This window comes from Pristis pectinata, chromosome 12, assembly GCF_009764475.1.
Source record: "Pristis pectinata isolate sPriPec2 chromosome 12, sPriPec2.1.pri, whole genome shotgun sequence".
NCBI lineage: Eukaryota > Metazoa > Chordata > Chondrichthyes > Rhinopristiformes > Pristidae > Pristis > Pristis pectinata.
In genome coordinates, this window is record NC_067416.1 from 6,097,343 (window position 1) to 6,120,163 (window position 22,821).

General features: G+C 41.3%; 1 protein-coding gene across 9 annotated transcripts in view; it reads left to right on the forward strand.

The window, feature by feature from the left end:
• Window positions 1–694: 694 nt before the first annotated feature.
• Window positions 695–22,821, forward strand: part of LOC127576978 (metal transporter CNNM2-like) — a 62,619-nt gene continuing 40,492 nt past the window's right edge. For 7 of the 9 annotated variants that reach the window (XM_052027806.1, XM_052027804.1, XM_052027807.1 and 4 more), the window contains exon 1: window positions 695–2,071. In XM_052027806.1, the coding sequence (XP_051883766.1) occupies window positions 697–2,071 (1,375 nt within the window). In that variant the 5' untranslated portion in view covers window positions 695–696. Of the gene's footprint in view, window positions 2,086–22,026; window positions 22,169–22,821 lie in introns of those variants that run through there. The other 2 variants (XM_052027813.1, XM_052027812.1) reach the window with 2 other exon arrangements.

Below are 22,821 nucleotides of genomic sequence, written 5' to 3' on the forward strand. Positions count from 1 at the left end.
TAAAAATTACTATAAACTGCAAAATAAATAAATAATTAAAAGGAACAAATCATTCAGACCATTCAGAACTCTGATGGCGGAGGGGAAGAGGCTGTTCCTGAATCGTTGAGTTTGGGTCTTCAGGCTCCTGTACCTCCTCCCTGATGGTAGTAACAGGAAGAGGGCACATCCCCGATGGTGAGGGTCCTTAGCGACGGATGCCACCTTCTTGAGGCATCGCCTCTTGAAGACGTTGCCGATGGTGGGGAGGGTTGTGCCCCTGATGGAGCTGGCTGGGTCTACAACCCCCTGCAGCTTCTTGGCGAACCTGTGCATTGGAGCCTCCGAACCAGGCGGTGATGCAACCAGTCAGAACGCTCTCCACCGTACATCTACAGAAATGTTCCAGAGTCTTTGGTGATGTACCGAATTTCCGGACGAATTCGTGATTGGGCCAAACGCAGGAAATCGGGACTAGCCGGGTGGGCGCCGTGGTCGGCATGGACTGGTTGGGCCGAAGGGCCCGTAACCGCGCTGGGTTGCTCTAAGACTTAATTCATCCATCGCGTTGTGTCCAACTCGCGTTACGGAAACTCGCGTTACGGAAACTCGCGTTGGCGCGGCAGTGACAGCGCGGCAGTGGGCGTGGCGAGGCGTCACGTGGTGTGGAGCAGTCACGTGTGTCCCCCCCCTCCTCCAGCCGTGGGGCTCGGCATGATGGCGGTGCCGTACAACTGGCCGCCGTTGGCCGTCTACCTGTGGTTGTTCGGCGCGGCGGCGGCGGCGGCGGCGCAGACGGCCCCGCCGCCTCAGCTGCTGAGCATGCGGCCGGACCACACGTCGGTGCGGCGGGTCTACCTGGAGGGCGGGCTGCTGAAGGTGGCCGAGGGCACCCGCTTCAAGCTGCGGCTGTACGGCAGCGGCCTGAGGCGCAGCGGGTTGCTGGGCGACCGAGGCCGCGGCCTGGCCTTCGCCGAGCTGGGCGGCGGCAGGGGCGGCCAGAGCGACCAGTGGCTGTGCCGGCAGGACAACTCGGACATCGGCGTGGTGAGCCTGACGGTGGGCGAGCGCACGGCCACGGTGGAGCTGGAGGCCCGCTTCCTCAGGAAGGGCGACACCGTCAAGTATTACACGCTGTGCGCCCGGGTGGGAGGCCCCGACGCCCGGGACTGGGTGCACTTCAGGCGCCCGGACTTCCACCTGGTGGTGGTGGAGAAGGAGAAGACCACCAGCGTCAAGTTCAAGGTCCTCGTCACCTTGCTCTTCGTCTGCCTCTCCACCCTCTTCAGCATCCTCAACCTCAGCCTGATGGCTCTGGACCCGGTGGAGCTGCGGGTCATCAAGAACAGCGGCACCGAGGAGGAGAAGAAATACTCGGAGCACATCGAGTCAGTGCGCAAGCACGGAAACTACCTGCTGTGCACGCTGATGCTGGGGGATGTGCTGATGAACTGCTCCTTGACGGTGTGGCTCTGCGAGATCATCAACACCACTTGGCTGACCATCTTAGTTTGCACCGGTTGCATCTTTTTCTTCGGCGAGATCATCCCTTACGCCGTCTGCTCCAGACACGGCTTGGCCTTGGCTTCCAACACCATCTGGGTGACTAAATTTTTCATGATACTCTCGTTCCCGGCTTCGTACCCCATCAGCAAGCTTCTGGATCTAATACTGCACCAGCAGATCAGTAACTTCTACACCCGGGAAAAGCTGATAGAGATGCTTAGGGTGACCGATCCTTACAACGACCTGGTGAAAGAGGAGCTCAACATTATCGAAGGAGCCCTTGAGCTCAGGAACAAAACGGTTGAGGACGTGATGACACCTCTGAGCGACTGCTTCATGCTGAGCTCTGATGCTGTCTTGGATTTCGCCACCATGTCCGAAATCATGCAGAGTGGCTACACGAGGATACCTGTCTATGAGAACGAGCGCTCAAACATTGTCGATATACTTTTCGTCAAAGATCTGGCATTTGTGGATCCGGATGACGGGATGCCTTTAGCAATCATGACCAAGTTTTATAACCATCCTCTTCACTGCGTGTTTAATGATGCAAAACTGGACGAGGTGCTGGAAGATTTTAAAAAAGGTCAGTCCATGCACGTGAGTAGCATCACTGTGCTTTCAAGTCCTTAAAAAAAATTGACAGTTATTTAAGTCTGTTGGATTAGTAATTGGAATTGGATTTATACTTAAGAAAAATTGCCCTTTAGAGCAAAAGGGAAAGAGCAAAGGTGAGTTGGGTATCTTTCAAAGAGTTAGTGCAGCTCCATGGCCAGTTAGACATCTGTCCTGTGAGATTCCTCGTCTAGTCAGCAAAACCTACTTCTTCGCAACTCCAGAACTGAAGGTAACAGCGTTTTCTGCCCAGGTTAAGTTTGCACTTCTTACTGGAATAATTGCATTGCTTGATTCGCCTTGATCTGCAGATGATACTGTGTGGTGACAGGAGGAAAGCCTTAGATTCTAGGAAGATGTACCTGGTGTGATCGACTTTGTAGAAAACTGGCAAAGGGGGTGTAATACAAAGCAATGTGAGTTAATGTATTTGGGTAAGTGTAGCAAGACAAGCAAATATAGAATAAATGGTAGAATATTGAGTAGTGTGGAGGAACTTGGAGTCGATGTTCACAGATCCTTAAAAGGCAGTAGGACAGGTCATTAATGTGGCTAGAAGGGCATGCTTTTCTGAATTAGCTGAGGTATCAAATATAAGAGGAGGGAGGTTTTGTCAGAACTGTATACCACCCTAAATGAGAGTCAAAAAAAAAACTACAGATGCTGGAAATTCTCAGGCAGAATCTGTGGAAGGAGAAATGGAGATAATCTTTCAGGTTGAAAACTCTGTCAAGACTGGGAAAGAAAGCAAACATTAGTTTTAGGTTGCAAAAAGGGTGTTATTATGTTCTTGTGTTGCCAGGACTGTAAAATAATAGATCTGAGGAAAAGTTGGATAAACTAGGGTTAATTTCTCTGGAACAGAGGAGATTAAGGCAAAATTTCATTGATATCTGAACTGGGGCAGAGCAAATTTTGGAGTCATTAGGTGGGATCTTGCAGTGGTTGATTGGGCAAGATTTTTTGTAGGGAAAGGAGCATCTGCCAAGTGGGAGGCCTTTAAAAGAGTGATGTCAATAGTTCAGGGCCTGCATGTTCTTGTTAGGGTGAAGGGCAAGGTTGGCAGGTTATGGGAACCTTGGTTGATGAGAGATATTGAGGCTCTGGTTAAGAGAAAGAGGGAGGCATACACTGCGCATAAGCAATTGGAATTGGTGAATCTCTAGATGATTACAAGAAGTGTAGGAGCGCACTTAAGAGAGAAGTTAGGATGGAAAAAAAGAGGTTGAGAAGGATCTGGTAGGCAAGGTGAGGCAACATCCCAAGAGAATCTATAGGTCTGTTAAGAATAAAAGGGTGGTGAGGGAGAGAATAGGTCCCCTTAAAGATCAGAATGGCTGGCTGTGTATGGAACCAAAGGAAATGGGAGAGAATTTTAATTAATATTTCTCTTCAGTTTTTACTGTGGAGAAAATGATGGAAGCTGAGGAAATGAGTGGTGATGTCTTGGACCACATACAAGTTAACAGGGAAGGAGGTATTGGAGGCCTTAAAGTGCATTGAGGTGGTTAAGTCTCCAGGGACTGATCTGGTGCATTCTCTGACCTTGTGTGAAGCTGGAGAAGAAATTGCGGAGGCCCTTTCAGAGATTTTTGCTTCATCTCTGGCCACAGGTGAGGACTGGAGAGTGGCTAATGTGGTACCATTGTTTAAAAAGGGTTGCAAAAACAAGCCTGGAAACTACAGGCCTGTGAGTCTGCAGTGGTGGGGAAATTGTGGGAAGGGATTCTGAAGGGCAGGATCCACCAACATTTGGAGAGACAGGGTCTGATTTGGGACAGTCAGCACGGCTTTGTGCGTGGGAAGTTGTATCCGACAAATCTCCTGGAATCCTTTGAAGAGGTAACCAAGAGGGTAGATGAGGGTAGGGCAGTGGATGTTGTCTATATGAACTTTAGCAAGGTCCCTTATGGCATGCTAGTTTGGAAGGTTAGATCGCACTGGATCCAGGGGGAGATAGTGGATTGGATTCATAATTGGCTCAGTGGTAGGAAGCAGAGGGTGACGGTTGAGGGTTGTTTCTCGGACTGGAGGCATGTCTAGTGGTGTACCACAAGGGTCGGTGCTGGGACATTTGTTTGTAATTTATATAAATGATTTGGATGTGAATGTACAAGGCATGGTTAGTAAGTTTGCGGGTGATACTAAAATAGATGGTGGTGTAGACAGTGAAGAAGGTTATGAAAAATTACAGGGGGATCTTGGTCAGCTGGGTGTGTGGGTTGAGGATTGGCAAATGGCTTTCAATCCAGATAAATGTGAGGTATTGCATTTGGGGAGATCAAACCAGGATAGGACTTGTACAGTGAATGGTAGGGCCCCGGGGAGTGTTACGGAATGGAGGGACCTGGGAGCGCAAGCGCATAGTTCGCTGAAAGTGACGTCACGGGTAGATGAGATGGTGAAGAAGGCGTTTGGCATGCTGGTCTTCAACAGTCAGCGCATTGAGTATAGGAATTGGGAAGTTACGTTGCAGTTATATAAGACATTGGTGAGGCAGCACTTATTTACGGTTGTGTATTGTCGTCGTGGCTATCCCTCGAGGTCGAGGATGATGGTCTTCGTTCCGTTGACCTATTTATGGGCGCTCAAGTGGCTTATGAGTCCAAGGAGTTCTTCTGCATTCAGGACAGGTAGTTCCAGATGGCAGATCGGGCTTTGGTTGTTGCTGCCTCTCTTTCCATTTTCTTCTCTTTTCCTCTAATTCTGCACATCTGTCGGCTTGGAAGGTTGCTGTTCCTTCTCAGATGATGGTTTGCCAGAGTTTCCTGTCCTTGGCATTGGTTTCCCAATTGTTGATGTCGATGTTACATTTCTTCATGTTGGCTTTTAAGACGCCTTTGAATCACTTCTGTTGTCTGCCTCTTTTACGTTTGCCTACTTTAAACTGGGAGTAGAAGATTTGTTTCGGCAGACATTCGTCTTTCATCCATGACCGCTCCATCTTAGTTGGTTCTAGATAACGTAGGCTTCAATGCTTGTTGTTTTTGCTTCATTTAGTGCACTGACGTTGGTTCTTCTATCTTCCCAGCTGATATTGTGATATTGTTTATTGTGTACAGTTTTGGTCACCCTGTTATAGGAAAGAGAAACAAAGGACTGCAAATGCTGGAATCTAGAAGAAAAACACTATGATGCTGGAGGAACTCAGCAGGTCAGGCAGCATCTGTGGAGAAAAATCTGTGCTTTTCTCTACAGTTACTGCCTGGCCTGCTGAATTCCTCCAGCATCATAGTGTTTTTCATCTGTTATAGAAAAGATGTTATTAAACTAGAAAGAGTGCAGAAAAGATTTACCAGGATGTTGCCTAGTCTTGGGGGGTGGGGGGGGGGGGGGTGGTGGGTGGTGCTGAGTTACAAGGAGAGGGTGCCTAGACTAGGGCTTTACTTCTTGGAATGTAGGAGATTGACGGGTGACCTGATAGAGGTATATAAGATCATGAGGGGCATAGGGTGAAAGCACATAGTCTTTTTCCGAGGGAGGGGGTGTAAAAATAAGAGGGCATAGGTTTAAGATCAGAGGTAACAGCTTCTTCACGCAAAGGGTGGTGCATGTTTGGAATGAGCTGCCAGAAATAGTGGTTGAGTAAGTAAGTTTAAAGTAACTGGTAGTAGAATTAAAGGGAAGATGAGGGAAAAAAACTCACTCAGAAGTCGTAGAGGTCTGGAGCTCATTGCCTGAAAGGAAGATTGAAGCTGAAATTTTCATTCCATTTAAAAAGTACTTGGGTATGTATGTACTTGCATGGCTATGGATCTGGTGCTGAACTGTGGCACTAGGTTGTCGCTCTTTTTCAACTGACAGAGATAGGATGGGACAAATAAGCCATGGCTGTGTGTTACATTTTGTATTATTCCTTAGCTGTCTGTCATGTAATGACATCGTGAGTTTCTAAGTAAATCAATGCCCAGAGTAAATTTTACTTTGGGAGAAAGTTGCCACTCAAAGTTCCAGGAATATTCATACAATTTTAAGAACTTTTAAAGTGAATTCCTGAGAGTGACCCAGACCATTTGCAGTTCAGTATTGTACTTGGCCCTGAGAGGAGATTTGAACCACAGATATGACCCATAACCATGTTCTACTTCCAGCAACCCCACTTCTTCCCAATATCAGTCCATTTGCTGCTGAATGCTTGGTCCATGCCTTTTTGTATCTTTACCTTTGACTATTTCAGCACTGTTCTGGATGGTCTACCACCTTCAAGCCAATGTAAATTTGAACATACAAAATTTTGCCATATTATTAACTTATACCATGGACCTTTCATGTACCATCCAGTATTTGGAGACCTGAATTGCCTCCTAGTGCATCAGCATCTTAGTCTTAAAAATGCTGATGTGTGTTTTCTGTAGATTTGTCTCTGAAACCTCATCTGGGGCTACAACGCACTGAGATCTCTGCCCTTTAATTCTAGTCTCTTGCATATGCTCAGTTATATTAGCACCACAAATAACCAATACAAAATTGGGTACAAAATTTAAATTTGAATTTGACCTGAGCTTGTGGACATTTTTTTTGCTATCCAAACCAAGCTGATCTTTGTCAAGAATCCTGACATGGCCTGTTAAAGCAGCAAGTATCCACTCTGCAAAGCAATGAGGGCCCTTGGCCCTGTTGTCTATATATTCAACCTTTAAAACTTTGGTTTTAGAAAAAATGAGATACTTGGCGACATAGAGTCTTACAGCACGGAAACAGGCCCTTTGGCCCAACTGGTCCATGCCGACCAAGATTCCCATATACCTCCGTTTGGCTCGTATCCCTCTAAATCTTTCCTTTCCATGTACCTGTCCAAGTACCTTTTAAATGTTAATGTACCTGCCTCAACCACTTCTTCTGGCAGCTCATTCCATATACTGACCACCCTCTGAGTGAAAAAGTTGCCCTCAGGCTCCTATTAAATCTTTCTCTTATCACATTAAACGTATGCCCTCTAGTTCTTGATTCCCCAAGCTTGGGAAAAAGACTGTGCGCATTATTGATCCTGTCTAAGCCCCTCATGATTTTACACACCTCTATAAGATCACCCCTCATTCTCCTACGCTTCAACAAAAACCAACCTGCTCAACCTCTCTCCATAACTCAGTCCCTCAGGTCACAGCAACATCTTCATAAATCTGCTCTGCACTCTTTCCAGCTTAATGTCATCTTTCCTATAGCAGGGTGACCAAAACTGAGCACCAAATACCAAGAGAAGTAAATTGTACAATTGTACTATTTGTAACATAAGCATATTAAAGCAAACCATTCTGGATTAAAAGAATTCCCCACATATTCTACCGTCTAATACCTCTAATAACTTTTCTCATGAGCCTGTTGGACTAGGATTAGCGCATGAAGAATTAACAATAAGTTCTGCAACTTTTCTTGCTTCATGGCTTTGAATATAGTTCAGAACTTGCTTGTTATAGCATGTGATTATGTGATCATATTGTGGCAAGGTTATATTGCTGTTTGAGGGTTAATTTGGAACTGGTGAAGAAGCACGATTAAAAGTTGGTACATGGGGGGATGTGTGGAGGCTAATCGAAGTTTTGTTTGGATTACACCTTTTTTATTTTGGAGGCATTTATGGTTCCATGTGCATAACGTGCCCTTTAGTGCCACAGAACATTTTTCAGTTTTACTGAGCCTTGACTGGAAATTTGCTTTGTGATCCTTGAGAAAGTAACTAATTTTAACTTGAATGATTCATTGGCATCGTGTCAATATTTTGGCTAACAACAAATTTGGAAATGAAAACTCTTGCTTGTAATAAAATGATAAAATAGAAAGGCTGGCATTAGTCTTGTGTAGATGCAAGTAAAACCAATTTGCAGCATTTTGCGTGCCTTTGCAACTGATGGGGCTTTACATAATGATAAATGGAAGTTAACTGTCTTAGCATCTACACCTTGTACTCTCTGGTTAGTGCAATGAATAGATAAGCCAAATAAAGATGGAATTTATTTCTAGTTCTGTGCTGAATTAGCTAAAATCGGGTGTAGCAGCTATAAAGAGGAAGTTAACCAGGAGTTCCATGCCTGACTGTTTTCTAGCAATCCTCGCTGGAGTGGGTTGTGATAATTTAGGTAAACTCTGTGCTGTGCTTTACTGTGATAAAGCCATAATTTCTCTGGATTTGTCGTGATTAGGTTTACGCATAGCTACTTGAATGAGGGTAACTGATGCCCATGGCATATATCCCATCAGCATAGAAAATGACTCGGGTCAATATTATTTATAATTTATAAATGTATTGCAGTTTTGAAGATTATCATTCCAAAAGGTGAGTAGATAGAACCGAGACAGGTGTACTATTGGCCTCAACCACATTTCAGTGGTGGATGAATGGAATTTGCCTGAAGAAAGATTTTGACATTAGCATTTCCAAAAAAGTAAGTAGGCTTTGTGGAAGCTTTTGTCATATGCTGTAAGTAGACTTTTCTGTTATTGTCTTGTCTGCCAAGATCTTACGATTGCCTCCAGGTTGACCAAAAACATGTGATATGTCCCTTTAACTTAGTGAAACAAGTTTTGACATAAATATCTTGGGTTTTCCAGGGACCATTTTGTGCTGGTGTTATGGATTATGTCAGCCTGTTGCTTGATATTCTGTGAGCCACCTCTCACAATTTAGATACCAGTTCTCTAGATGTTTTGTGAGGAGGTCTTGGCATGATTGATTATGTTGAGAGCAACACTGCTGATTTTGAATCCAATGTCTTGGTTAAAGCCCAATGGGTAGTGTATCATTTTTAAACTTTTACAACTGGTGAATTACTGTGGTGGTTTTGATGCTGTTAATTGGATTCCTAGCCCTTTAAGATTAAGATCTAAGATATCTTTATTAGTCACATGTACATCAAAGCGCACAGTCAAATGCATCTTTTGCGTGGAGTGTTCTGGGGGCAGCCCGCAAGTGTCGCCACACTTCCGGCGCCAACATAGCATGCCCACAACTTCCTAACCCGTACGTCTTTGGAATGTGGGAGGAAACCAGAGCACCCAGAGGAAACCCACACAGACATGGGGAGAACGTACAAACTCCTTACAGACAGCAGTGGGAATTGAACCCTGGTCACTGGTGCTGTAATAGCATTACACTAACTGCTACACTACCGTGCCTGGCATTCAACTAAATAGCCATGTCAGTGAATCTGGCTCATTTTTATAGCAAACTATTCTCTTGGTCATCATTAATCTTAATTTAAATTCCCCAACTGTTGTGGTAGAACTTGGTTTTGGTATTGGTTTATTATTGTCACTTGTACCGAGGTACAGTGAAAAATTTGTCTCACAAACCAATGGTATAGGTCAATTCATTACACAGTGCAGTTACATTGAGTTAGTACAGAGTGCATTGATGTAGTACAGGTAAAAACAATAACAATACAGAGTAAAGTGTCACAGCTACAGAGAAAGTGCAATGCAATAAGCTGCAAGGTCACAACAAGGTAGATTGTGAGGTCAGAGTCCATCTCATTGTATAAGTCTTATCACAGTGGGGTAGAAATTGTCCTTAAGTCTGGTGGTACGTGCCCTCAGGCTCCTGTATCTTCTACCCGGGTGGGTGGGGTCTTTGATTATGCTGGCTGCTACATCAGGACAACGAGAGGTAAAGACAGAGTCCAAGGAGGGAAGGCTGTGTCCACAACTCTCTGCAGCTTCTTGTGGTCTTGGGCAGAGCAGTTGCCGTACCAGGCCGTGATACATCCAGATAGGATGCTTTCTATGGTGCATCGGTAAAAGTTGGTGAGAGTCAGAGGGGACAAACAAAATTTCTTTAGCCTCTTGAGGAAGTAGAGGCATTGGTGAGCTTTCTTGACCATGGCATCTACATGATTTGACCAGGACAGGCTGTTGGTGATGTTCACTCCCAGGAACTTGAAGCTGTCAACTCTCTCAACCTCAGCACCATTGATGTAGACAGGTGCATGTACACCGCCCCCTTTCCTGAAGTCAATGACCAGCTTTTTAGTTTTGTTGACATTGAGGGAAAGGTTGTCGTGACACCATTCCACTAAGCTCTCTATCTCCTTCCTGTACTCCAACTCATCGCTGTTTGAGATACGACCTACAACGGTGGGATCATCTGCAAACTTGTAGATGGAGTTAGAGCAGAATCTGGCCACACAATCATGAGTGTATGGGGAGTAGAGGGCTGAGGATGCAGCCTTGTGGGGCACCAGTGTTGAGAATAATCGTGCCGGAAGTATTGCTGCCTATCCTCACTGATTGCGGTCTGTTTGTTAGAAAGTCAAGGATCCAGTTACAGAGTGAGGTGTTGAGTCCTAGATCTCGGAGTTTGGTGACAAGCTTGCTTGGAATTATTGTATTGAAAGCAGAGCTGTAGTCAATAAACAATAGTCTAACATATGTGTCTTTACTGTCCAGATGCTCCAGAGCTGAGTGTAGGGCCAGGGAGATGGCATCTGCTGTCGATCTGTTTCGCTGATAGGTGAACTGCAATGGGTCCAGGTTGTCTGGTAGGCTGGAGTTGATGCGTGCCATGACCAAACTCTCAAAGCACTTCATGATGGTGGTGAACTTGTATATCCAGATCAATAATTCAGCCCTCTGTATTACTAGTCCAATATTTTAACAATGCTGTCAGTAGCTATTAGGTTTGTTTGCAGATCACCACAATAATATTCTATGGGCTGAATATTGAAAGACTTGCAAATTGCTGATGTGGCAATTTATTGAAAAGTGGATGTGCATTTCCTGTGACCTTAACATTGCTGAAAATAATGAAATGAAAATCAAATGCATTTATGTTTTTCAATAAGTTGTTAGATATGTTTAAGATCCATGTGTGATGTTGAGAATTTCTATTTCTATATATAACAACTTCCTATCGGCCTGAAAGGGCGTTATCAGGTGTGGCAGTTTTTTTTAGTTCAGTAATTACCCTTGAAGATTGCCAATCGCTGATCTAAGTAATGATGCAATTTAAAGTGATGAATTGGCACCATGAAACAAAACTATTTTCTAAAGTAAGTAAAGGGAATCTGTTGATAACCAGAGGGCATAGGTTTAAGATGCTAAACAAGAGAACCAAAAATGACTTGAGAGAAAAAAAAATGAGTATTCAGTCACTCCAGAAAGGTGGTGGAGAAAAGGTAATTAGTAGCTTTCAAAAGGAGGCTAGATAAATAAAGGAGTTAAAATTGGATGGAAATTGGGAAAGAATAGGACTAAGTGGATTGCTATTCAAAAGGAAAGATGCAGACTGAACAGGCCAAATGACTATACTTGTTATGTTCATCCATGCAGCATTGACATTGCTAGAAAGGCTAACACTGTATTGTCCATCCTAATTACCTAAGGATGCAGTTAAGAATCAACCAAATTGGTGGGTCTCAAATTGCACATACGCCAAACCAGGTAAAGTCAGCAGATTTCTTTCCCTGAAGAACATTATTGAATCATACCAGATTTTAAAACAATCCAATAGTTTCATGATAACCATTACTAATATTAGTGATTCCATTCTGTGGTTCTGTTGTGCTATTCTACTCGTACATTTTCATGGCCGATAACATACTTGTAACCTCCATTTCTTCACTGTTTTAATTTTATCTCTCAAAAGTATTATGTACAGTCAGTGAAACTCTTAAAGGGCTATACTTGTTCATTTGCCTCTCACAGTTGAATTTCATACTGTATTATGAAATGTACATAGGTTGTAGGTTATGTAGATTCTTTTGCCTGTGGCAGTTTTCTGCTGAAAGGATTTTGATTGCTAAATTGCCTTACTTGAAAAAATGGCTGATCTTGTTGGCTTGATATCTGTGATATTTGTATTTGTCAAGTGGAAAAATTGTGAACTGGAACCCATGTTTCACAATTTCATGTGGAATAAATTTCAATTAGTTCAGTAACAATATCAAGGAAGTTGGTTGAGAGGAGGATCTAAGAAGAATTGTTCCCTGTGGGAATTGTTCCACAGTGTAAACCAGTAACATATATTACAGTGCAAGGTGGTTCTGAACACCAACTGTAAACACCAAAATTGCTGTATGTGCACACTTGTGATCATCACTTTGCCGACCTAAATGTGTTAGAGAGAGAATGTAGAATCTGAATTGCTGGTCATTATGATTGACTCTGGTCAGAATGTCGTTGGTGGTCATCTGCCCCTACAGGTCGAGGTAGTATTATTATCCTCAACAAAAATTTGCATCTCACTTAGCATGTCATTGAAAGTGCACTGATGTAAAAAATAAGAAGATTTGGCACTTTCTGCCTGTGAGGTTGTTGGAGAAGAATAAAGCAGGGATTTCAAGCAGACAACTGGAGTGGCACTTGAGGGAAAGTAGTTTGTCAGTCTGGAGAACTAAGAGAAAATTTGAAGTGCCAGATTATGCTATTAAGGACTGGCATAGATTCATTGGGCTGAAGGGTCTCCTTCTGTATTGCAATCATTGTATGATTCTGGGCTTTTGTCTTTAACTTAGATGTTACATCAATAGTCATTTTAAGTGTATGTTCGTTAAACATTCTCACACCATAGAGGATTCTCAACAACATGGTCTACTTCATGAATAGCAAGAATAAAGAAAGAAAATGTAGATTGATCTTTCACATTCTTAAAGAAAGGTTAAAACTTTCGTAGAAATCCAAAAAATAAAGTGTGTTGTTGTTAGAAATTTCTAAAGTATGTACTGCTATTGTTGTGATTATGGCAGTGGGGGTGGTTCACTTGCATTGTTTGTTACTTTGATATTGCATATATTTAATTTAGCATTCCATTAATCTGTAATGAATCATTACTGATCCACAAAACAAGTACAGATGTTATTTCTCAGTCCAGAGCATCAGATGGTGGAATTAACATCATTAGAATGTGAAGTTCGTAGTTTTGCTGGAGGAATGAATGCTTTAAAAACCACATTTTTCAAAATGTTTACAAAATCTTTGCAGTGTTTTAATAGATTTGTTATTGTATTTTCTTTGTATATAATAATAATGCTCCAGCTACTCCATTCTTCTACTGATCACTGATTGGTTCTGGGGTAAAGTACCACCTGATAACTTGCCCTTGAGGCCATTCTCCTGGTCAGTGAGTGTCGTGTGTGGTCCATAATGTTTTGTCTTTATTCTTCTCCTCAAACAGATTTTCTAGTAGTGTCATGGGATAGCAATCAGAAGCCAGAGCCTGATTTCTTTTTCTCACCTGACCAGTTCATTCAAATAGTTATGCCATTAGCTGAGATCGTGGACCTTTAGCTGCAGGCAGAACAAGTCCCCATGAACTTGTAACTGGTGATTTGAACTTTACCTTTGGATTGCTAGTCCAGTTTAACAGGGACTAACGATCCAGAATTAGAATTCAAATCCCACTGTAGAAAGTTGTAAATCTGAATTGAATAAATCTTGTGGGTAAATGCAAGGAAAAATGACCGTGGATGCATTTGCACTGTTGAATTGCTGCCTTTCATAGAACATAGTACAGCAATACATAATACAGCACAGTATGGAGGAGAACGTTTCATGGAGCAGAAAGTTTTGCCCTTAGTATGGGCTACGTGAGATTCGTGTCAACACCCAGTGTAGTTTTCCATCAATGCAGTCAGGAAAGTTACACTTTGTCCGAATTTCATCTTTCTTCAGATGATGAAACCTTTTACTAGATCTTACCTGCCTGAAATCTTAGACGGGCTAAAGTGTTTTAGTTTTAAAATTGGCCAAGAATCTGTTGTCCTTGGTATTTCTCTCTTTTACTTTGAGCATGTTTTCCAGCACTCTGTAACTTCCTTTGTCAGCTTTCTCTTTCGTTATTGCTTCTGCACCAGCTTCTTTCTGCTGAGAGGGTGCGAAGGGCCAGATATTATTTTTCTGAAGCTTCCCACATTTATTGTTAGTGTCAGTCTAAACAAAGATTGCGTGGGACGGTTAGAAATTTCCAGTAAAGCACTGGATTGAACCCTGGATTAATGCCATCAACTGCAAAGGAAATGGATTAAGTATGTGAACTACCCACATGCTCAGATCTCTCTTTTCTTTCTCCTAAGGCTTCTGCTCTCAGACCTGATTGATTAACTTCTAATGTGGCAGTTACAGTAATAGTCTTACATAGAGCTCTTTCACATGTGCATTTTTTTTTCATCCTCGCATACTTGTGTGTGGCAGTCAAACAGTATGGGATGAAATAATCCTAGCGTGTTTAAAGAATATTTTGTGCTGAAGTGATGTTTTGTTTTGCTCTGTGTTGTTGTGGGAGCTATACCCTTGTACACTCTGTAACAGGTAAAATGGGGGTATTATAGAATTGTGGTTAAGTTACTGGACTAACATCCAGTGGATTGTTGAGCTGAAGACACAAGTTTACACTCTGTATGCAGCTGAGGAATTTAAATTCAAGTAATAAAATAAAGCTGTGGAAGAAAAGCTAACATCAATAATGGTGACCACAAAACTACTGGATTGTTGTTTTTTTCCAAAAAAATTCTGGGATTGCCATGGGTCTGGCCTTTATATAACCCCAGATCCACTACAATATGCTTGAATCTTAACTGCCATCTAAGTAGAGAGACACTCAATTTAGGGGCAAGTATAGTGTACAATAGAATTTCTATCCCTTGAATAAGTTTTTAAAAAAAAACAAAATTGTACCTAGGGAGATCAGTTTTGCTAATATTTGGGGGGAATATAACCGAGGAGTAAATTTTTTCATTTAATTTTGTTTGCGTGCTATTGATGGATAACAAAGTTAGAATGTAGCCAAATAGAAATAAGATTCGACATAGTAAGGTAAACATTTAACTATTGAGGAATGAGAAAAGTGGGTGATTCAAGGCAATTTTGATAGTTGTGACAGATAAATAACCTAATGTATGTGACGAAGGCAAAAAATTGAATTACCCGGACTCCATTTTGTGATGTTCTTTTTTAGAATGACTGTTACTAGGAAGCTGACCACAGATTAGGAAGCTTCATTTCATCTAACCTGTCTGCTGTTCATTTGGAACATTATTTAAAGCATTCAAATGCTTTAAATAAGGTATAATGTAACTTTTAAGGTGCAAGTTACATTAAACCAACTTGCTCTGAATCTCAAGACTCTAACCTTTTGGACCAATTTCCTACGTGGGATCTTATCAAAGCCTGGCAGAATTCCTTATAGGCTACATTGACTGACTACATTTCCCTCATCAATACACTGTTATCTCTTTGAAAAATTCAGTCATTCTGGTCAAATAGGATCTCCATGTTAGAATTTAGGACTGTACACCACAGGAACCACATTTTCACTGATCCTGCAAAGCTAAACTAATCCAACTGCCTGCACATGGTCGATGTCCCTCTATTCCCTGCCTGTTCATGTGTCAGTCTAAATGCCTCTTGTATGTTGCTATCATATCTGCTTCTATCGCCTCCCCTGGCGGCCCATTCCAGGCATCTACCACTCTCTGTGTAAAACTTGCCTTGCACATCTCCTTTAAACTTTCCCCCTCTCACCTTAAACCTATGTCCTCACACTTCCACCCTGGAAGAAAGACTCTTGACTATCTACTGTATCTATGCCTTTCATAATTTAGTATACTTTTATCAGGTGCCGTAATCTTCTAAATCTGCCTACCATGAGGAACCTTATCAGATGCTTTACTAAAGTCCACGTTGACAATATCCCCTGCCCTACCCTCATCAATCATCTTTGTCACTTCCTCAAAAAAAACTCAATCACATTTGTGAGACAGGACCTCTCCCACACAAAGCCACACTGAGTATCCCGAATAAGTCCATGCTTTTCCAAATGGGAGTAAATCCTGTCCCTCAGAATCTTCTCCAGTAATTTCCCTACCACTGATATAAGGCTCATCAGCCCATAATTTCCTGATTTGTTCCTGTTGCCCTTAAACACAGGTACACCATTGGATATTCTCCAGTCTTCTTATACCTTGCCCATGGCTAAAGAGGACGCAAAGATTTCTGTCAAGGCTTCGGCAATCTTCTCCCTCAATATCCGAGGATAAATCCCATCAGGTCCTGGGGACTTATCCACATTAATGTTTTTCATGGCACCCAACACCACCTGCTTCTTAATATCAACATACTCCTCCCTAATCTTGCATCCATCCACGTCCATCTCCTTGGTGAATACCGATGCAAAGTAGTCATGAGCAGGTGTACAGTTAAAGTGCTAGTGAACAAGTAAAATGCTAATAAACAGAAATATTGCTCACTGTCTTTGATTAATCCCCATCTTTCCAGGTGTATATTAACCCTATCTCTTATCTTTTTTCAAATAACTTTCCTACCACTGACGTTAGACTTGCAGGCTTTTAATTAACTGGCTTATCCTGCTGCCTTTCTTGAAATAAAGCTACCACGTTTGTGTCCTCCCATCATCTGGCACCTCGTATGGAGCCAGCAAAGATTTAGAAGTATCTGTCAGATCCCCAGCAATATCCTCCATTGTATTTGTTTAATATTTCACCTGGTTCAACTCGCAGATTTCCTCTTTGGTCCCTAATGAGCCCTCCTTTCTCCCTGGTTACCCTCTTGCCCTTAACATGCTTATAAAATGCTTTGGGATTTAATGTAATCATGTCTTTCCATGATATATCATGCCTCCTCTTCCCCTCCTAAATTTTAAGTAACCCCTTACCCTTTCTATACTCCTGATGGGCTCCCCAGTTTTCAGTTCTCTATATATTTCCCTTTTTATCCAGCCTTTGATATCTCTTGAGTTTCATGATTCTTACTTACTTTTCATTCTAATGGGAGCACTCTTGTTCTTAACTCACTGTTTCACTTTTGAATGATTCCCACAATGTGGATGTAGACTACTCCCAGGCTACTTTTGCCAGGTCCTGCCTTGTGATATTGAAATAGGCCCCCCCCCAATTCCATCATATGAGAAGCCCTCCAATACAAAGTCCTGCTTGATCTTAGATTGTGAGTATTGGTTTATTATTGTCACTTGTACCGAGGTACAGTGAAAAACTTGTCTTACAAACCGATCTTACAGGTCAATTCATTACACAGTGCAGTTACATCAAGTTAGTACAGAGTGCATTGATGTAGTACAGGTAAAAACAATAACAGTACAGAGTAAAGTGTCACAGCTACAGAGAAAGTGCAGTGCAATAAGGTGCAAGGTAACAACAAGGTAGATCGTGAGGTCATGATCTCATAGGTCATAGTCCATCTCATTGTATAAGTGTTTGCTAATGGGGAAGTTATTTGACCATGAGGGTGATTATTCTTACTCAGTATCCATACTAATTATTCAGACTGGGCGCTCTGGCCGATTAATCTCTTTTCCTCCCATCTACTATCTCGTACTAACAGTATAGGGTAGGGACTCAGCAGTAACAATTTTCTTTTATATAGCACCTTTTAACATGGCAAAATATCCCAAGACCCTTCACAGGGTTGTATTCAAGAATGATACTGAGCCAACAAAAGAGAAATTTGGAGAGAAACAAAACCTTGGTAAAAGAGGGAAATTTGGAGGAGAGTGAGGTGATAAGGGAGATATGTTAAGGGAAGAAAATCTGGAACTTGGCACTTGGGTACCAGATGAAACAGCTTCCAATGGTGGGAATAGAAAGGAAGCCATAAGTGGAGGAATGCATTGTTCTGTAAGCGATGTAATATTTACTGGAGGAGGTAAGATGGTAAGGAGCAAGGCCATGGAGGAATTTGAACACTTGGAAGAAAATTTTAAAGTCAAGATGCTCAGTGATCAGTAAGATGATGAGAAAGGGGTGACAAGTGAATAGGACTTGGTGTGTGTTAGGGCACCGGAATTTTGAATGAGCTGAAGTTTGTGGAAGTTAGGAAGGCATCCAGATGATCACAGAAATTGTAAGTGTGGAGATAGCAAAAGCATGAGAGAGGGTTTTGGCAGCAAATTGACTGAGGCAAAGTGGCGATAGCCAATGTTGATTGGGTCAGATTGAATTTAAGGCTGAGAACGGTCTGCTTCACTCTGTGACAGTGACCAGGGAGGGAAATTTTAATTATAACCAGGGAACACTTTTGCTTTGGCTTTACTGGTTTGCGTGGTTCAGTTCTGCTAAGTGGTGTTTTTGTCAGAAACACTGGTGGTGATGGTATTGCTATTGTTGTGTAAATCTGGAGCCAAGGACAGATGTTATGCATTTATTTTTGATTACTGTGCTATCAAATGTGAACTAAGTAACTTTGTTTTATGTATGATCATCTATGAATTGTGCTCATAACATTTTTTTATTCTGAAATTATTATAATGGACCCAGATCTTGTCTGATCATACCATTGTCCTCCACTCACATGCTAATTGAATGATATTTAAAAAAAGTTAATATGCATGAAGTATGGAAATATCAGAAGTATTGTTAATGTCTATAGTTCGACAATTTGTAATTTGATGTAATTAGTTATAGAATTACAAATCCTGTCACTTGCCAGCAGAAATCTGCAAACTGAAAGAAGATTGCAACTGAATATTGAGCCGAATGGGAGGCAATTTTATTTCTTCCTCTCTGTTAAAAGTTTTATGTAAGCTCCCTCTTTCTACTGAGATTTTGGAAACATCCTCTTGATTGGTAAAGACTGATACAACTAGTATTCCAGCATGCCTTCCATTTCTATGTAGAGATGACTTTAATAAGCATTAAAGGTAAAATTTATAAAAAATAAAATCAACTAAAAGACTCTTTTAAATAATTAAGAATATTAGATAAAACTAAAAAGTCAAATAAATTTTACCATGCCTTTTTTCCCCCCTGATTTTTCCCTTCATCTCTACGACCCCCATTCTAATGAATGGATTGTGGATCTGATGCAGACTTTGAGAGAAAATTTTGTCATAGTAGTAGGGAAAATAGTAGAATTTGTCACTAAGGAAGTGGCAACGGAATATTTAGAAAATAACCAGAATGGACAGAGTCAATATGTTTTGTGGAAGGAAAATCATATTTTGACAAATTTGTTGGAATCTTTTGAGTTGTAACAAATAAGGATTTAATGAGTGGATGTAGTGTATTTGGATTTTCAGAAGGTCTTTGATAAGATGCCATATAAGAGATTGATTAAACAGTGTAAGATTCCATGGTATTAGTGGTAATGTACTGGCTTGAATTGAGTATCATTCAACCGCTGGAAAACAAACAATAGGGATAAACGGGTCATTTTAAGTTTGGAATGTTGTGACCAGAATGAGCTCGTCATCATCCAACATTTACATATCTTTCCTGAAGGCATCACTGGTTAGTAGTTGCTAACTCTTAATCTGGCTTGAGGTCAGCTAACTCTCTACAAAAGTGGGAATTTGAGGTTGGAATTTTTCTGGTTTGTATAACTTGGTTACTCAGCGACTTAACCAACTGCCCTGACAGAGCTCTCTTGCTAAAAGTATTACATGCAATTTACCTCAAATGAGTGCTTTGCTCTGCCTGATAAAGGAAAGTTTGATTAATAGGATTGAATTATCTACTTTAAGGTTTAGCTATAGTTGGGGCATGCTTTTTGCGTTAAGTATAAGGATGAGGCTTTCATTGCTCATTGTTATTCTGGGGTAAATTGGATGTCAACGCTGGTATTTGATTTGTGCAGTTAAATGTGGAAATCTGCTCTCTGATTTACTCCACAAACTTTGGCTCACTGATATTTAGCTGAGAGGCCTGCCATTGAAATTGATGTAAAACCCTAAACTTTCTGTGCTTGCCCACTATTAACCATAAAATGTTATGATAGGTGCATTTGTGTGCAAATCAATTCCTAACAGTGCGATGTCTTAATTACTGCTAAACATCTTCTCTGGCCCTGCTGCCTCATATCACCGTGGAAGGTTTTGTACCCGATTGCAGCTTCCACCTGATGACAGAAACTTGCCGCTAAAAAGCCCATAAATTCTTCCACAGGCAGCTGCTATTTAACTGCTACTCACCACTTAATACAAGCTATAACAATTTTGCATTGTTATCAGGGATAACGACCCACAAAACTGCCTAGGGATGATCATGAATATTTAACGGACTTGGTCAGCCATTGGTTTTGTATTTATGTTTAATCAGAAACTGTTCAGGCTGTTTCTTTAACTAGACTTTTATGAATCATACATGAACAGTACCAAAGTATATCGGCTAGAAAGAATAGTTGCCATTGTGAGTGTGTGTTAGGTTAAGAATAATTCAATTGATAGCAAAGGGACTGCTGTTGCACCTTGAGTGGTAATGATTAATACTCTGTGCCTTATTTTAAAGTAAGAACTAGTTTGCTCTGGGGTATTGAACCAAGTTGCAGATGTTGTATAAAAGCTCAGCATTTCCCTTAGGAATTTAGTTGCTATTAGAGTAGAGGAAAACAAAAGAAGCTTCTTTGAGATGCATCACGTAACAGATCATCAGTGAGAGAATGAAAAAAAAATTTGGAAAGTACTCCTGGTAGCTAGACATTTAAGTTTTGAAATGATTTAAGAACTGAATGAGAAAATTAATAATTTCTTGTTTGAATCCTTGAAGAAAATGTAAGTTTATCTAAGGAAAATTCTTACAAATGTATTAACAATCCCAATCACAGTGAACAACAGGATGTGGTTGGTTAGCCCATGCAAATGTTTGTTGGTCTTGTAGATGCCATTCTGTTGCGGTCAAATTTCGGATGGCAAGTTTTAATTCATCAGAGATGGCCTGAATTATAACTACTTGTATGACCGGTTTCTCAGCAGCTGTGCAAGCATTATCCACTTCAATGCACTGCATAAAGCATTTTTTTAGGAGGTGACTTTTTCCTCTGTTTGGTGATAACTGTGCAGCTGTGTGATTCACATCTGTCATCTTTGAGTTGCAATTTGTGCATTGGCCTCCAAAGGAATTTAATTGACTTTATTTCATTTGACAACATTGAAAATGATTCTGCTTCTTGAGTATGGCTTGAAAAAAAAATGAATTAAGATTTGCAAGCTACCATGTGTCCGTTTTCAAGAAGTCAATTTGTCTCAACAATATCATTGAACTTGTATCAAGGACTGAATATCCTTTGTTTGAGCTCAGTTATCACATCTGTGGCAGAGGAAGCTTTTGATTTGTCACTTACTATATCTCATTGCATTGCTTTTATCCTGATCAGATGCTGTTTAGAATCCCCTCCACCATGTCCTTTGAGGCTGGTAAGATCCTAGAAGGCTTTCTGTTGCATCTTTAATGGGTGTTTCACACAGTATTTTCGGTCAAGAGGTTTATTCCATTCATCATCACTGGCCATCTCTTATAAATTAAAACATTAAATCTAAAATTTGTTTTTTTTGTGGCGGACATATTGTTAATATAAGGATGAAGAGGAGTGCGGTGTGGTCCATCAATGGACCACCCCACATTCCTGTGGCTTTCTGATGTTGTCCCTCCCAGAGTGAATCCTCATTTCCTGTTGCTTAAAAATGAATGTTGTGAGGCAACTTGGCACACACCAGTAGGTGGAGAGTTTGAGCATTAGCCTCCATGCTTCCACACCGTTTCTCAGATAATAAATCTATGAATATGGTTCCAGTCTTGAGACAACAGTAGAATATAGCCTTGGTGTTCAGTTTTAACACACGAGCTTTGCCAATATGAGCTTATTAGAGCCTGCTTGCTCAGCTGGGAGAGAATTCTTTGCAGAGCGAGCCATTCCACAAAATCCTAGGCTGTGCAGATTACCAAGATTAGTTTCTAGTTCTTCGGGTTAACAGTCAGTTACCTTTCAGTTTGGGATGACACTGACTGTTGCTTCTCACTAGATTGCAATTTGTTCGTCACACAGGAGAAGCAATGCAGGAACCATTTGCAGCACAGTGGTCCAAGATAAAGGCTAGTCCTGGATGTATTTAAGAGTGGTAATCTTGCTCTATTTTAATGCCACTGTAAATAGTTATATTATGAAAAAATAAGAATAAGCACTCCCAGTCCTCCTCAAGAGTTACTGGAAATAACCTTAAAAACTTTACTGAAACATTTAATTGTTTCACAGGTGTAGACTAGTTTGCAATTTTTTAAAAAATGAAATAGCTGTCAAACTACATCTTATACTGCCTATCGCCTTTGAAAATGAGCACTGATGCAAAGAGCTTTCCCTGACTAAAGCAACTAATGGATATCAATGCAGAGAGTAGCAGACACAGCCCTCCCTACCATTGAAAGCATCTACATGAGATGCTGCCTCAAGAAAGTGGCATCTATCATCAAGGATCCTCACCATCCGGGTCATGCCTTCTTCACGGTGCTACCATCGGGCAGGAGGTACAGAAGCCTGAAGTCCTGCACCACCAGGTTCAGGAACAGATACTTTCCTACAACTATCAGGTTCTTGACCCGACCTGCACAACGTGTATCCTACCTCAGCAACAGAACGCTACAGACCACCGCTTGCACTACCATCTCTGTTTTTTTTTTGCACTAATGTCTTGTTTTGCACAGTCTTTTTCTTCACTGTCTTGTATAATTTGTGTTCTGTGTGTTGTCTAAATCAACATGGCTGTGATGCTGCTGCAAGCAAGTTTTTCATTGTACCTGTACCTCACTGTAATTGACTTGACTTGAATTGAGCCAGAGGGTGTTGCCAGTTTTTGATTGACTCTGATTCAGGTAAATTGAATGTTAATCAACATGAAGAATCATAGGAAAGATGAGTATTAAATGATTTGACAAAGCTTTAACATTATGTATTTTTAATTTTTTTTGAGCTGGTTTATAGAATTCTGCGTGGCTCATGCTGATATTGATAACAGAAGCAAAGCCTGTATTTATCAACCTACTTATTAAAACT